Consider the following 15,246-nt stretch of genomic DNA (forward strand, 5'->3'; position numbering starts at 1 on the left):
ATGAAGAGGGGAAATAATCAGTTTTTGGGAAATGCAGGCAAAGTAGTACAGTGACCTATTCATCCTAGAGGCTGACTGGCTTTTCAGTTTTGAGACATTCAGCCTGAAATCCCACTTCTGATAAAAGTATGGCTGCTTGTTTTTGTGGCCCAGCACTGTCTCCTAAACAATTTTCCCCTCTGTTTCCCTCCTAAAACAAGGTTGCAATATCTGGTGATATATAAAACGGAAAATGATTTTTGTTATTTAAACATTCTATATTTAGATGATGCAGTTTTACCATTAGCAATTGAAAGAGATTTTAGTTATACAATCAAGGCACTATGTAGCCTGTAGCTTCCCAAATGCATGTTATGCAACAAGTCTCCCTCATTCCTGCAGCATAACAATACTGGCTGTTGTATTTTGGCTGCATTTTAAAGCAAATTAAAAATGTGAGACTTACTGAATTATTTTCAAATGTAATATTGCAGTTAGAACAATGGTCCGTAGGTTTAATTTGATAAATTTAACTTTGGACTGTTCTTACATTGATCATCTATGTGCTGCTGTGTTTTGTATTCACAATTGTATTATTGTATTTGTAAGTTAGGAAGACTAGAGGCTTTTGCACCTGCTTTTGGTGTTGAGAAAGTGGAGCTGAGGTGGTTAATTTTGGATTTGGAGGATTTTGCTCATCCAAAAAGTAGAACTGACTTTTCGTCCTATACTATTTCAGAATGTACCTTTTAAGATAATATTGTTGGACTGGATTATGGTTGTGTATTGACCTATATATCTGATCCAGAAGAGGATGTGATGTCTCCCATTTAATGATTGTGAGTGTGTATAGGCTGCTGTTCTGTCTCCCTAGCCTTGGAATGATTGAATGCCATGCCCAGGGTCTGGTCAGTCCCTTTTTTTAGGCACCATTTATTCATTGCACTGACAATCTTTAGCAAACACCAAAAGTAAAACAGTTCAGCATAAATCCAATAGCTGCCTTTCCCCTGACCCAGGGGCTTTCTTTCCAGAGCTTCGCTACTCCTGGCAGCACTTTCCGAGCTCTCCTATAGAGCATCTGCATGGCAGTTCACCTTCTCCAGGGCCTGCCCCTGGAACTAGCCTGCTTTCTGTGGGTCCCCCTTCTCAGGGCTTGTCTACGCTACCACGCCGGGTCAATCTAGGATACGCAACTTCAGCTACGTGAATAGAGTAGCTGAAGTCGATGTACTTGGGTCTACTTACCACGGTGTCTTCACTGTGGTAAGTTGACAGCTGAGATTCTCCCGTCGACTCCGCTTGTGCTTCTCGTTTTGGTGGAGTACCGGAGTTGACGGGAGAGCGCTCAGCGGTTGATTTATCATGTCTATACTAGACATGATAAATCGACCCACCTCTGGATCGATTGCTGCCAGCCGATCCGGCGGGTAGTGTAGACAAGCCCTGAGAGTGAGCTCTTTCAGCCTTTATAGGAATCAGATGCTCATCAGGCAGTTACCTGACCCATTCCTAGCTTGGTCTGATGATCCCTTCTCTGCCAGGCCCAATCATCTATTCTAAAAGAACTGTGCCTCAGAACTGTACAGGCTTACCTCAGGCTCCCCAGCCCCTAAAGGGGAATACCACCTCGTTATAGAGTGCCTGTGAAAAGCCAACCAAATGTGTCAAAACCACCACGCTTGCAGGACCAGTCCTCTCAAGATCATCTTCTAGCTTGAAGAATGTGATCTGCAAATCCACTGCCCTCTCTCTGTTTAAAAACCCAAGTTGCAGTGGGGGAGGTTTAGGTTGGATATTAGGAAAAACTTTTTCACTAGGAGGGTGGTGAAACACTGGAATGCGTTACCTAGGGAGGTGGTAGAATCTCCTTCCTTAGAAGTTTTTAAGGTCAGGCTTGACAAAGCCCTGGCTGGGATGATTTAATTGGGGATTGGTCCTGCTTTGAGCAGGGGGTTGGGCTAGATGACCTCCTGAGGTCCCTTCCAACCCTGATATTCTGTGATTCTATGGATACACACTTATGCTGTAGGCTAGAAGAAAGTAGCTGAACAAATCATTTGCTAATTTATCGGCGGGGGCGGGAGAAACCTCTCCGTTTGCATATACCCTATGCTATGCACTAGGCTTTGCTGAGTATCCACATTGCCTTACTGATGTCACCTTTGTCTGTTCTTGCTCATACCTTTCATCAAGGTGTTTTGTTACCCTCCTTATTGCATCATGTCCTAAAGTAGTTTGTAAGTTTCACAAGATATGGGTTTTAGTACATTTTGGAATTATGTTAAAAGAATCCATAACCTTGCCCTCGCCTACCAAAGACTTAGGTGTGGATGTGAAAAAATTGGATATGTTACATAATTCCCTATTACTGGAACTTCAAAGTGTATCTGCAGGTGGCTCCTGGCTTCTGAGGTTTCTCTCACACATTTAGCTCCAGGCCACCAGGCTCCATATGTCACAAGTACACCGCTTGACATTCAGACTGCTGGGGATAGCTGTAGTCCTCAGTAACTTATTCAATTCTTTGCACCCATGTCACCTCCAGAAAGTGGGGGGAGACTTGAAAATCTGGTCCTTCCCTGAACCAGTATCTTGTTTCCCTGTGGCACTGTAGCACACTCATAATTGAAAACTGCATGTGTACACTATTGGAGGAGATCTTGAAAAGCCTGCTTTTCCCTAAACCAGTTGCCACTGTGTTCTTGTTACTAACAGCACTCTACTACTGAGGCTCACTGACTACTGTGAAGGAAGGGATGCCATCTGATGGAATAAGGTTTTATATTGACTATAGATCTGTAAAGATTGTTTTATTTAGTGTAGTATGTTCGGATGTTGATCTAAGTGATAATCTTATCTATTTTCCCTTTTGGGAAATAATTTCTGTGCTGTGTGCTAAAGAAAAGGTGGAGTCAGAAAGTTAAATAGTCTGTCAAATATACCACATAAGTACCTGTGCAGTTCTAAAAGTCTCCATTATGTTCAGGGACCAACTTTATGCCTTGTGTTTTTGACTTCAGTGTGGGTTGAACCAAGGATGAATTTGGTTCAAGGTGCTGTCACTTTCATAAGCCCTCTTCCTGGATTGTTCTCTTTGAGCAGAGGTATCAAACATACAACCCACATAATGTATTTATTGGCCTACATGACATTCATATTCTCTATCATCTAAGCTTTCATTTACCCCCCCCCCACCCACCAGTCTCTATCCCTACTGTCTACAGAGAGAACCTTCCAAATGTGAACTAAGTACAACTGATGCTTTGATGTTGGCCTAATTCTGCGGCTAGCTTGAAGCCATGACTTAAAGGTGTGAGCTGCTTCCCCCTTCCCGTAAGTTCATATTCATTCATGTTAAAGCCCAGTAATGACACTTCAGGTTTTTTTCAGAGTGCTTAGTATGTTCAAAGCACAGCTCCTGTTGACCTAAGTTGCAACTGTGAGTGCTCAGCACTTCTGCAAATCTGGCCCCAGGTGTCTCATGTTGGGCATCTAGAAAATGAGGAGTGCACAGTTAGTGATCCCCCATGAAAAGTTTGGGTTAAGTGTGAGTGACTTGGCCAGAGTCACATAGGAACTCTGTAGCGGGGGCAGGGTTAGAATCCAGTTCTGCAGTGTGATGTTCAAATTCCTTAACAGTGAGGCAGTCCTATTTCCTCCTGCTGTCTCTTGCCTCATTCGCTACCCACCTTCAAACTTCTGCAACGAGTGAGGCAGGGGGTCCTACAGAAACAGTGTCAATCACTACACAACTCTGATTCATTCCCAAAGTGTTGTCCATACTGTGCACTAAACAAGGCAGGGGTCCTGGGGAAAATAAGTATGTGATCATATGCTTAAAGGCTGTATATATATCATGATGCATATGCACAAGGAGGTTGAATTAAGGTTACATGGGCAACCTTAATTTTGGGATTTCCTAACTTTCAAACATTTGGCTTAGCAATCTTAACATTCTTTTAATGTTAGGTTTTTAAATATAATTTCCTAGCTTTTTTATATGTTAACATTTTTAAAAAAAACACCGTCATATGGAACAATGGTGATCCTAGGTCATCAGCAGGTTTGGGATCTTAAGATCCCCAGTACAGTCCTCTATCTCTTCTTGATCATATGGTGTAAGTGGTAGTGGTAGAGGCCATGTGGACTTCTACTAGAGGGGGATAGAGGCACTTACTTTGCTGGTGGGTATCACAGCTATTTGCTGACGTCAGAGGAATGTTGAGACTTGGTAAGAATTGATTCAATTCCAGGTTCCAGAGGTGACTGTTTTGTAGTATTTATAGACCCATGTGCCCACAGCCTGTCTGCCTCTTCTGTGCAACCTATCTACCTCTTGACTATGTGTCCTCCCTGCTTCTAGCCAACCAATCCATCCTGTCTCTTGCTCCGATCTCCTGTTCCATTTTGCACCCTTTTTTGTGTCCCAACACCCTCCCCTCTGCATCTGTACAACCTCTTTACCCGCCTCCTTTCGTGCTCTGCTCTTCTCCATCCAATAGATTCTATACACTCTCCTTCCACCACCTTCCAAATTCCTCACCTCTCTGCATTCCAATCAGACTGTTTCTCTTGTGTTCCAATTTCTAGCATCCAAGCAGAATGGAAGAAAAGGAGAAACAGTCTTCCTGCTCTCAGTGCCATTTTCTGAAACCACAGCAGCCTAGAATAGCAATTGTAGGGAATATCCTGCTTTGTCCCTGCAGTCCCTGCTGGATTGGAGCACACTTAGTTCAGATGGACTCCTCAGAATTTTCATAAGAACATAAGCATGGCCATGATTCATCTAGCCCAGTATCTTGTCTTTCAACAGTGGTCAATACCAGTTGCTTGAGAGGGATTGAACAATGCGGGCAATCATAGAATGATCCATCCCTGGACATCCACACTTTTAGCTTCTGGCAATTAGAGGCTAGGGACACCCAGGGCATAGAGTTGCATCCCTGACCATCTTGGCTAATAGTCATTGGTGGACCTAACTTCCAGAAACTTACCTCATTCTTTTTTGAACCCACTTATACTTTTGGCCTTCATAACATCCCCTGGCAATGAATTTTACAGGTTGACTGTGTGTTGTGTGAAGAAGTTCTTCCTTTTGTTTGTTTTAAACCTGCTGCCTATTAATTTCATTGAGTGATTCCTGGTTCTTGTTTTATGTGAAGGAGTAAATAACACTTCCTTATTCAGAAAAGGAGTACTTGTGGCACCTTAGAGACTAACCAATTTATTTGAGCATGAGCTTTCGTGAGCTACACGAAAGTGAGCTGTAGCTCACGAAAGCTCATGCTCAAATAAATTGGTTAGTCTCTAAGGTGCCACAAGTACTCCTTTTCTTTTAGCGAATACAGACTAACACGGCTGTTACTCTGAAACTTCCTTATTCACTTTCTCCCCACCAGTCACAATTTCGTAGACTCTCTCATATCCCCTCTTTGTCATCTCTATTCCCAGCTGAACAGTCTATTTTTTCCATCTCTACTCATATGGAAACTTTTCCATATCTTTGATCATTTTTGTTGCTCTTCTCTGTACCTTTTGTAATTCTAGTATATTGTTTTTGTGGTGGGGTGACCAGAATTTCATGTAGTATTGGGCATGTTGTATAGTCGTGTGGGCGTCCCATGGATTTACATAGTGGAATAATGATTTTTTTTTTTTTAAATCTACCCCTTAATTAATGCTTCCTAACTTTCTGTTGGCTTATTTGACTTCTGCTGCACATTGAGCCAATGATTTCAGGCAACTGTCCACAATGACTCCAAGATCTTTCTTGAGTGGTAACAGCTAAATTAGACCCCATCATTTTGTATGTATAGTTGGGATTATGATTTCCAATGTGCAGTACTTTGCATTTACCAGCATTGAATTTCATCTACCATTTTGTTGCCCAGTCACCTAGTTTTGTGAGGTCCCTTTGTGACTCTTCACAGTCTGCTTTGGACTTAACTAGCTGGAGTAATTTTGTATCACCTGCAGATTTTGCCACCTGTTTACCCCTTTTTCCAGATTATTTATGAATGTTGAATAGCACTGGTCACAGTGCAGATCCTTGGGGGAAACCACTATTTACCTTTCTCCTTTCTGAAAACTGACCATTTATTCCTACCCTTTGTTTTCTGTCTTTTTAAACAGTTACCGATCCATGGGAGGGCGTTCCCTCTTATCTCAAGACTTCTTAGTTTGCTTAAGACCTTTTGGTAAGGGACCTTGTCAAAGGGTATATCTACACTGTGAAATTAGGTCAAATTTATAGAAGTCGATTTTTAGAAAGAGATTTTATACAGTCGATTGTGTCCCCCGCCACTAAGCGCATTAAGTCTGCAGAGTGTGTCCACAGTACCGAGGCTAGCATCGACTTTCGGAGCGTTGCACTGTGGGTAGTTATCCCACAGTTCCTGCAGTCTCCGCCACCCATTGGAATTCTAGGTTAAGCTCCCAATGCTTGATGGGACAAAAACATTGTCCCGGGTAGTTTTGGGTACTTGTCAGTTGCCCCTCCCTCCGTGAAAGCAATGGCAGACAATGGTTTCGCGCCTTTTTTCTGTGCGGGCGCCATATTTCTTTCAGCAGACGGTGCAGTAGGACTGCTAATCTTCGTCATTGAATCATCGCTTCCGCTGCCACTCTGCTCTCCTGCTCTTGTCTCGGTAGCGAATTTCTCCATGTTGTCTGTCATGGCCTCCTGCTTCCACTGCAGCTCTACTCTCCTGCTCCCATGAATTCACCTTGCAGGTCATCAGCCACCACTTCCGCTGCCACTCTGCTCTCCTGGTGGTCTCGCAGGGCTGCTTCCGTTGCAGCTCTGCTCATCTGCTCTTGTCTTGCCATAACACGGCAAGCATGTAGCCCACTCAGCTGTTGTGTCCTGGCAGCAGACAGTGCAGTAGGTCTGCAAACCATCATCATTGAATCACCGCTTCCGCTGCCACTCTGCTCTCCTGCAGACGCCATACCATGGCAAGCATGGAGCCCGCTCAGATCACTGCGGTAGTTATGAGCATTGTAAACACTTTGCGCATGATCATGCAGTATATGCGAACCATAACCTGCAAAAGCAGGTGAGGAGGCGATGGCAGCGTGGTGTCAAGAATGATGAGGTCATGGACACAGACTTCTCTCAAAGCATGGGCCCCGGCAGTTTGGCCATCCTGGTGGCAATGGGGCAGGCTCATGCCATGGAATGCCGATTCTGGGCCCCTGAAACAAGCACAGTGTGGTGGGACCGCATAGTGTTGCAGGTCTGGGATGATTCCCAGTGACTCCAAAACTTCCGCATGCGTAAGGGCACTTTCATGGAACTTTGTGACTTGCTTTCCCCTGCCCTGAAGTGCAAGAATACCAAATGAGAGCAGCCCTCACAGTTCACAAGCAAGTGGCGATAGCCCTGTGGAAGCTTTCAATGCCAGACAGCTACCGGTCAGTCGGGAATCAATTTGGAGTGGACAAATCTACTGTGTGGGCTGCTGTGATTGAAGTAGCTAACGCAATCACTGTGCTGCTGCTATCCAGGGTAGTGACTCTGGGAAATGTGCAGGTCATAGTGGATGGCTTTGCTGCAATGGGATTCCCTAACTGCGGTGGGGCGATAGACGAAACACATATCCCTATTTTGGGACCGGACCACCAAGGCAGCGAGTACATAAACCGAAAGGGGTACTTTTCAATGGTGCTGCAAACACTGGTGGATCACAAGGGACATTTCACCAACATCAACGTGGGATGGCCGGGAAAGGTACATGACGCTCGCATCGTCCGGAACTCTGGTCTGTATGAACAGCTGCAGCAAGGGACTTACTTTCCAGACCAGAAAATAACCGTTGCGGATGTTGAAATGCCTATAGTTATCCTTGGGGACCCAGCCTACCCCTTAATGCCATGGCTCATGAAGCCGTACACAGGCAGCCTGGACAGTAGTCAGGAGCTGTTCAACTACAGGCTGAGCAAGTGCAGAATGGTGGTAGAATGTGCATTTGGATGTTTAAAAGCACGCTGGCGCAGTTTACTGACTCGGTTAGACTTCAGTGAAACCAATATTCCCATTGTTGTTACGGCTTGCTGTATGCTCCACAGAATCTGAGAAAGTAAGGGGGAGACGTTTGTGGCAGGGCGGGAAGTTGAGGCAAATCACCTGGCCGCTGATTACACGCAGCCAGACACCAGGGCGGTTAGAAGAGCACAGGAGGGTGCGGTGCGCATCAGAGAAGCTTTGAAAACCAGTTTCATGGCTGACCAGGCTACAGTGTGACAGTTCTATTTGTTTCTCCTTGATGAAAACCCGCCCCCTTGGTTCACTCTACTTCCCTTTAAGCCAACCGCCCTCCCATCTCCCCTTCAATCACTGCTTGCAGAGGCAATAGTCGTTTCAAATTCATGCATTGTTTATTAATTCATCACACAAATAGGGGGATAACTGCCAAGGTAGCCTGGGAGGGGTGGGGAAGGAGGGAAGCAGCAGGTGGGGTGGGAGAGGAGAGGAGGACAAGGCCACACTGCACTTCAAAACTTATTGAATGCCAGCCTTCTGTTGCTTGGACGGTCCTCTGGGGTGGAGCGGTTGGGTACCTGGAGCGCGCCCCCCCCCCCCTCGCGTTCTTAGGCATCTGGGTGAGGAGGCTATGGAACTTGGGGAGGAGAGTGGTTGATTACACAGGGGCTGCAGTGGCGGTCTGTGCCTTTCCTGCACCACAACCATACGCCAGAGCATATCAGTTTGATCCTCCAATAGCCTCAGCATTGCATCCTGCCTCCTTTCCTCATGCTGCCGCCACTTCTTCTGTTGCTCCAGCCATCTATCCTCTTGCGCGTCCCTCCTGTCCTTGCGTTCATTTTGTGCTTTCCTGGACTCTGACATTGTCTGCCTCCACGTATTCTACTGGGCTCTTCCAGTTTGGGTGGACTGCATGAGCTCAGAGAACATTTCATTGCGAGTGCGGTTTTTTCGCCTTATCTGCGCTAGCCTCTTCGACGGAGATGCTAGTCACAGCATTGAAACATTTGCAGCTGTGGGAGGAAAAAAAGGAGATTAAAATTGAAAAAGACACATTGGCCGTTTAAAAGGAGGGGCTGATGTTTTCATGTTAATGTGCAGCACAAACCCAACTAACCCCTCCCCCCCCCCCCAAATTCTCTGGGATGATAGTTTCACTCCTCCCCCCACCGCATGGCTAACAGCGGGGATGATTTTTTTTCAGCCACAGGCAAACAGCCCAGCAGGAATGGCCACCTCTGAATGTCCCCTGAATAAAATTCCCCTATTTCAACCAGGTGACCATGAATGATACCACTCTCCAGAGGATAACACAGAGAGATAAAGAACGGATGTTGCTTGAATGCCAGCAAACACCCCCGACCACATGCTGCTATGCTTTCTTATGCAATGATTCCAGACTATGTGCTACTGGCCTCCTGTGGTAAAGTGTCCTACTATGGAGGACACAATAAGGCTGCCCTCCCCAGAAACCTTTTGCAAAGGCTTCATTGAGATGTCCCTGGAGGATTTCTGCCCCATCCCCAGACACGTTAACAGATTTTTTCAGTAGCTGTACTGGCCGCGAATGCATCCCAAGTCTTCAGGGCAAAGTAATCATTAAACATGCTTGCTTTTAAACCGTGTATTATATTTACAAAAGTACACTCACCAGAGCTGCCTTCTCCGCCTTCAAGGTCCAGGAGCCCAGGTTGGGAGGGTATTGGATCCAGGGTGATAAACGGTTCCTGGCTGTCGGGGAGAACGGTTTCTCCACTTGCCTGGTGTGCGCTATCTTCAACCTCCCCCTCCTCATCATCTTCCTCGTTCCCAAAATCCTCATCTCTGTTGCATGAGACTCCCCCCTCGCAGGAGTCCATGTACAGGGGTGAGGCAGTGGTAGGGGCACCCCCTAGAATTGCATGCAGCTCATCATAGAAGCGGCATGTCTGGGGCTCTGACCCTGAGCGGGCATTTGCCTCTTGAGTTTTTTGGTAGGCTTGCCTAAGCTCCTTAAGTTTCATGCTGCGCTGCTGCGGGTTCCTGTGATAGCTTCTGTCCTTCATGCCCTTGGAGATTTTTTTCAAATATTTTGGCATTTCTTCTTTTGGAATGGAGTTCTGATAGCACGGATTCATCTCTCCATACAGCGATCAGATCCAGTACCTCCCAGTCGGTCCATGGTGGAGCTCTTTTGCGATTCTGGGACTCCATGGTCACCCCTGCTGATGAGATCTGCACGGTCACCTGTGCTGATCAGCTTGCCACACTGGCCGAACAGGAAATGAAATTCAAAAGTTTGCAGGACTTTTCCTGTCTACCTGGCCAGTGCATCCAAGTTCAGAGTGCTGTCCAGAGCGGTCACAATGGAGCAGTCTGGGATAGCTCCCGGAGGCCAATACCATTGAATTGCGTCCACATGAACCCAAATTCGACCCCGCGATGTCAATTTCATCGCTAATCCCCTCGTCGGGGAGGAGTACATAAATCAATTTTAAGAGCCCATTAGGTTGACAAAAGGCTTCATTTTGTGGACGGATGCAGGGTTAAATCGATCTAATGCTGCTAAATTCCACCTAAACTCGTAGTGTAGGCCAGGGCAAAGGCTGTCTGAAAGTCCAGGTACACTATGTCCACTGGATCACCCTTGTCCATGTGTTTATTTGACTCCCTGAAAGAATTCTAATGGATTGGTGAGGCATGATATCTCTTTACAAAGGCAACATTGACTCTTGCCCAACAAATCATGTTCATCCGTGTGTGTGATAATTCTGTTCTTTACTATAGTTTCAACCAATTTTCCTGGTACTGAAGTTAGGCATTCCAATCTGTAATTGCCAGGATCACCTCTGGAGTCATTTTAAAAGAATCTGTCTCACTAGGTATCCTCCAGTCATCTAGTACAGAAGATGATTTAAGTGATAGCTTACGTAGCACAGTTAGTAAGTAGTTTACAGTTTCATATCTGAGTTCCTTCAGAACTTTTGGGTGAATACCATCTGGTCCTTGTGACTTATTGCTGTTTAATTTATCAGTTTATTCCAAAACCTCGTTTACTGACACCTCAATCAAGGACAATTCCTCAGATTCGTCACCTAAAAAGAATTGCTCATATCCTTTTCAGTGAACACTTATGGAAAGAATTCATTTAGCTTCTCCACAATGGCCATGTTTTCTTTGAGTGCTCCGTTAAGTACTTCAATCTTCCAGTGGCCCCACTGATTGTTTGGCAGGCTTCCTGTTTCTGATGCATTTAAACATTTTTTTGCTGTTAGATTTTGAGCATTTGGCTTGTTGCTCTTCAAATTCCTTTTTGGCCTGCCTAATTATACTTTTACACTTGACTTGCCAGAGTATATGCTTCTTTCTGTTTTCCTTAGGATTTAACTTCCAGTTTTTAAAGGATGCCTTTTTGCCTCTAACCATTTCTTTTACTTTGTTTAGCCATGGTAGCACTTTTTTGGTTCTCTTAGTATGTTTTTTTAATTTGGGGAATACATTTAAGCTGAGCCTCTATTATGACTTATTTAAAAAGTTTCCGTGCAGCTTGTGGGCATTTCACTCTTGTGACTGTACCTTTTTAATTTCTGTTTAACTGGCATCCTCATTTTAGTGTGGCTCCCCTTTCTGAAGTTAAATGCTACTGTAGTGGGCTTCTTTGGTGTGTTTTCTCCCATACAAGCATGTTACATTTAATTTATATTATGGTTGCTCTTACCAAGAAGTTCAGCTATATTCACCTCTTGTACCAGATCCTGTGCTCCACTTAGGACTAAATCGAGAATTGCCTCTCCTTTTGTGGGTTCCAGGACCTAGCTGCTCCAAGAAGCAGTTATTTGGGGTGTCAAGAAACTTTATTTCTACATCTTGTCCTGAGGTGATATGTTAATATGGGGATTATTGAGTTTTTGAGTTATTGGGGATAATTATTATTGGGTTTTCTATTTTTACAGCCCTGCTAATCTTACCATCACCATTCTGGTCAGGTGGTTGGTGATTGTATATCACTGTCAAACTTTAACAAGCCTCTACTGAGGATGTGTGAATTGTCATTTGTTGAAGGTTCATAACTTGGTCAAATTTGAGTGAATTTTCATAGGGGTGACAAAAGGCACATCCCCCACACCAGAGAGTATGAAAGGCATCGTCCCCCCTCCACATTGTCTCCAAAGCATGTGTGCGCTAGAGCTTCTCAACAAAAGAGTTGCAAGAATTGTAACATGGGTTAAAAACATTTTTTCTTAATCTTGTTGCTTGGAAACATCTGAACAGTTCTAGTTGAAACTTTAAAAAATGATTAAGTAAATAAAAATGAAACTTTTTTTTAGGCAAACACCTGGCATGGAGAATTGCAACTTGAACATTTTATGTTTGGCAGAGTTATAAGCAACTGAAAAGAGTCTTATAATGAAAATTTTAGGCAAACTTAACTATAGGAGGGAGTACTAGCTCTCCTATAATAGTTAAATGTTTAATTACATAAAGGTCATACGGTACCTTTTGATCTTTTTGCTAATCCTACTAATACAAGTGAGCATGTCCTGATTTATACCTTTATACCTGATTTATACCTCCGCCCATTTATGGATTGTAATTAAACATTGAGGGAGAGATCTTCACCTCTGCTTCATTTCCTTTATGCTGCATAAAAGATCTGGAGTGTGGTGTAAAGAGACTTTAAATGTCCTATATCCAGATGGGGGAGGATAGCCATAATGCTGCTTCCTCAGGGCCCAATAAGATCCTGGTGTAGAGACTGGGGATCATGAATCCAAGGTGCCTGTTGGGGGTGAGGGCCATAGAGCATGTTGCAGCTCACTTAGCTATGTCTACATGTGCTGCACTCACACCTCACATTGCAGTGTAGGCGTTCAAGTGTTCCTGTGCTCTGAAATGCTTGGGAGACTATTGCTTACAGAGAAGATGCTCTCTGTACCAGACTTACCCCTTTTCTCCATAAAGACTGTTATATGCATTTAGTTTTTCCTTATCCAGGCAGTATTTGTACAGTGTTGATAGGGTAAGAGTTCCCGTGGCTTTGGTTCCCAACAAAATTAAAGTATTACCTTTAAATCTGGCAGACATTTGGAACCAAAGTGTGTAGATCCTAAGTCTTTGAATCTTCTTATTCTGAAGATTAGGCACCGTGATCATTGAGGAGAGAGAATTAGAGCAAGCACTCTCTGAACTCCTGCTTATCTGTTGGCTAAATTACACTGTAAGCATCTTCAATCTGAGAGTGCTTCACTGCCTAGAAACAAACGTTCAAACGTTGTTCGGAGATGGGGAGGGGGAATGGAAGTTACTGCATGGTCCCTGAGGACTCTGTCCCATCTGTGGAGCAGCCCTTGGCCTTGGATACATGCTCTTGTGGGTTCTGTTCAAGCTCAGATCTTTCAATCAATTAGGTGTCATAAAGAGCATCTCAGAGATGTTTGTGTAAATGTTAGACTTTTTAAGCTTTTTGGAGCTGGGTCCATATCTTTGGCACTATTGAATAATAAATATTTCTCTGAATTGTCTACCTATTTTGATCTCCTACATCAAGTTGCATTTATCGTTTATCTCTTTATTTGACAATGTTTATATTTGAGCTTTTCCCCCTCCCCTCACTTTTTTTTATTTGAGAATCATGTGTTGGTTTAAAATCTTCCATGGTTCCACACTGATATTTTTAGTAAAAGTCAGGGAAGCCCATGACCTGTCCCTGACTTTTACTAAAAATATCCATGACAAAATGGGGAGCCTGGGCAGCTGGGTGCAGGCTCCAGGGACCCCCACCACCCATGGGGCCTTGGAGCTCCATCGTCCCCCTTCACTGACAGCCAGGAGTGGTGGTAGTCGCCTCCTGGGGGAGAGCTGAACTCACGGAGGTCTTTGGAAGTCACGGATTCCGTGACTAAATCGCAGCCTTAATCATTGTTTGCCTGTGTTACGTAATATGTATTGGCTAGGAAGGGTATGGTGACAAGACAGGAATAATGTATGCCCTTTTCTTTCCAACAACCAAAAATGAGTGAGAAATGGGAGCAAAAAGATGTACTTGGATTCTGTGGTAATGGGTGGCAGCATAAAATCCTAAAGTAGATTGTTGAATTGAGGCTGGTTCCCGCAAAATTGTAGTGCAGTGTCCTGGCATCTTGCAGTGTTTGTACTGGGTTTCATCACTACCTAGTAGTGAGTCGTTGCTATAATATAACTTTGTTGCCTGCTGATGTTGTGTCCAACACTGAATTGCACAATTTGTCTTATGACTTGTGTTCTGAAATGTAACTTCATTATTAAGTGGCAGTCCATGTGTTTGCAAGTAGAGTTATGCTGCTGTGGTAAGAGGTTGAGTAGAATAAATCATGTCACAAAACAAATATTCTGATTAAGTGAACTTTGCATATAATACAGGATATCTTTCATATATATAGCATGCACTTTTTTTATTTTTTTTGCAGGTTAAGGGAAGTTTCAGAGAAGCTGAACAAATACAATTTAAATAGGTAAGACATATTAGCCGTTGCTGTAAAACCATTCAGCAAAACAATTTTTCTGACTGACAAGCAAAAGTTTACATTGTAGATATACATTTCTACTACTAATGTTTATTTTTTTATATATATTTTTGAAAAGGTAACTTTTGTCCAGGTAGGAAGTCTAGCTGTTGATTATTTATTAGTAAGCATCAACCTCATAAACTGAATTTAATTTGGAGTATAGACTCCACTTTTTATTGCTGACTGAAATAAAATTATACAATATTCCTTTATCACCTTTTAAGGTTTTGTTTTGCCTTTTCCATGCGTAATGACTGAAAATACATCATAGTTGCTTCAACTAATGTACATTTTTAGTCATTTTAAATGTTTTATATCAGTAACCATCATTGCATCTTCCATATAGCACTTAATTTTTGTTCAGAGTTCAAAAGTTTTAAAATGTTATACATGCTCACTTTTTATTTTTTCAGCCACCCACCTTTGAATGTATTGGAACAGGCTACTATTAAACAGTGTGTGGTGGGACCAAATCATGCTGCATTTCTTCTTGAGGTAAATTACTCAGATCTGTTCTCATAACAAATTTGAAACCATACGGTTAAACATAATCCTTTTTAATATTAAATTAATGCAACTGAATTAATTAAGCAACTGAAGACTTGATTTTTCTCTAATTCTGCCTTGCATTTCAATTTTGGACACACGTTTTTCTTATTTTAAAAACAGGATGGTAGAGTCTGCAGGATTGGCTTTTCAGTTCAGCCAGACAGACTGGAATTGGGTAAACCTGACAATAATGATGGGTAAGAA

The 15,246-nt window shown here is 43.5% G+C and overlaps 1 protein-coding gene across 1 annotated transcript in view; it reads left to right on the top strand.

Moving 5' to 3' along the window:
• Window positions 1–15,246, top strand: part of UBR5 (ubiquitin protein ligase E3 component n-recognin 5) — a 142,136-nt gene that overhangs the window by 14,025 nt on the left and 112,865 nt on the right. Inside the window, exons 2-4 of the mRNA XM_077809900.1 lie at window positions 14,395–14,439; window positions 14,907–14,988; window positions 15,163–15,239. Of these exons, the coding sequence (XP_077666026.1) occupies window positions 14,395–14,439; window positions 14,907–14,988; window positions 15,163–15,239 (204 nt within the window). The remainder of the gene's footprint in view (window positions 1–14,394; window positions 14,440–14,906; window positions 14,989–15,162; window positions 15,240–15,246) is intronic.

Source organism: Eretmochelys imbricata, chromosome 2, assembly GCF_965152235.1.
Source record: "Eretmochelys imbricata isolate rEreImb1 chromosome 2, rEreImb1.hap1, whole genome shotgun sequence".
Lineage (NCBI taxonomy): Eukaryota > Metazoa > Chordata > Testudines > Cheloniidae > Eretmochelys > Eretmochelys imbricata.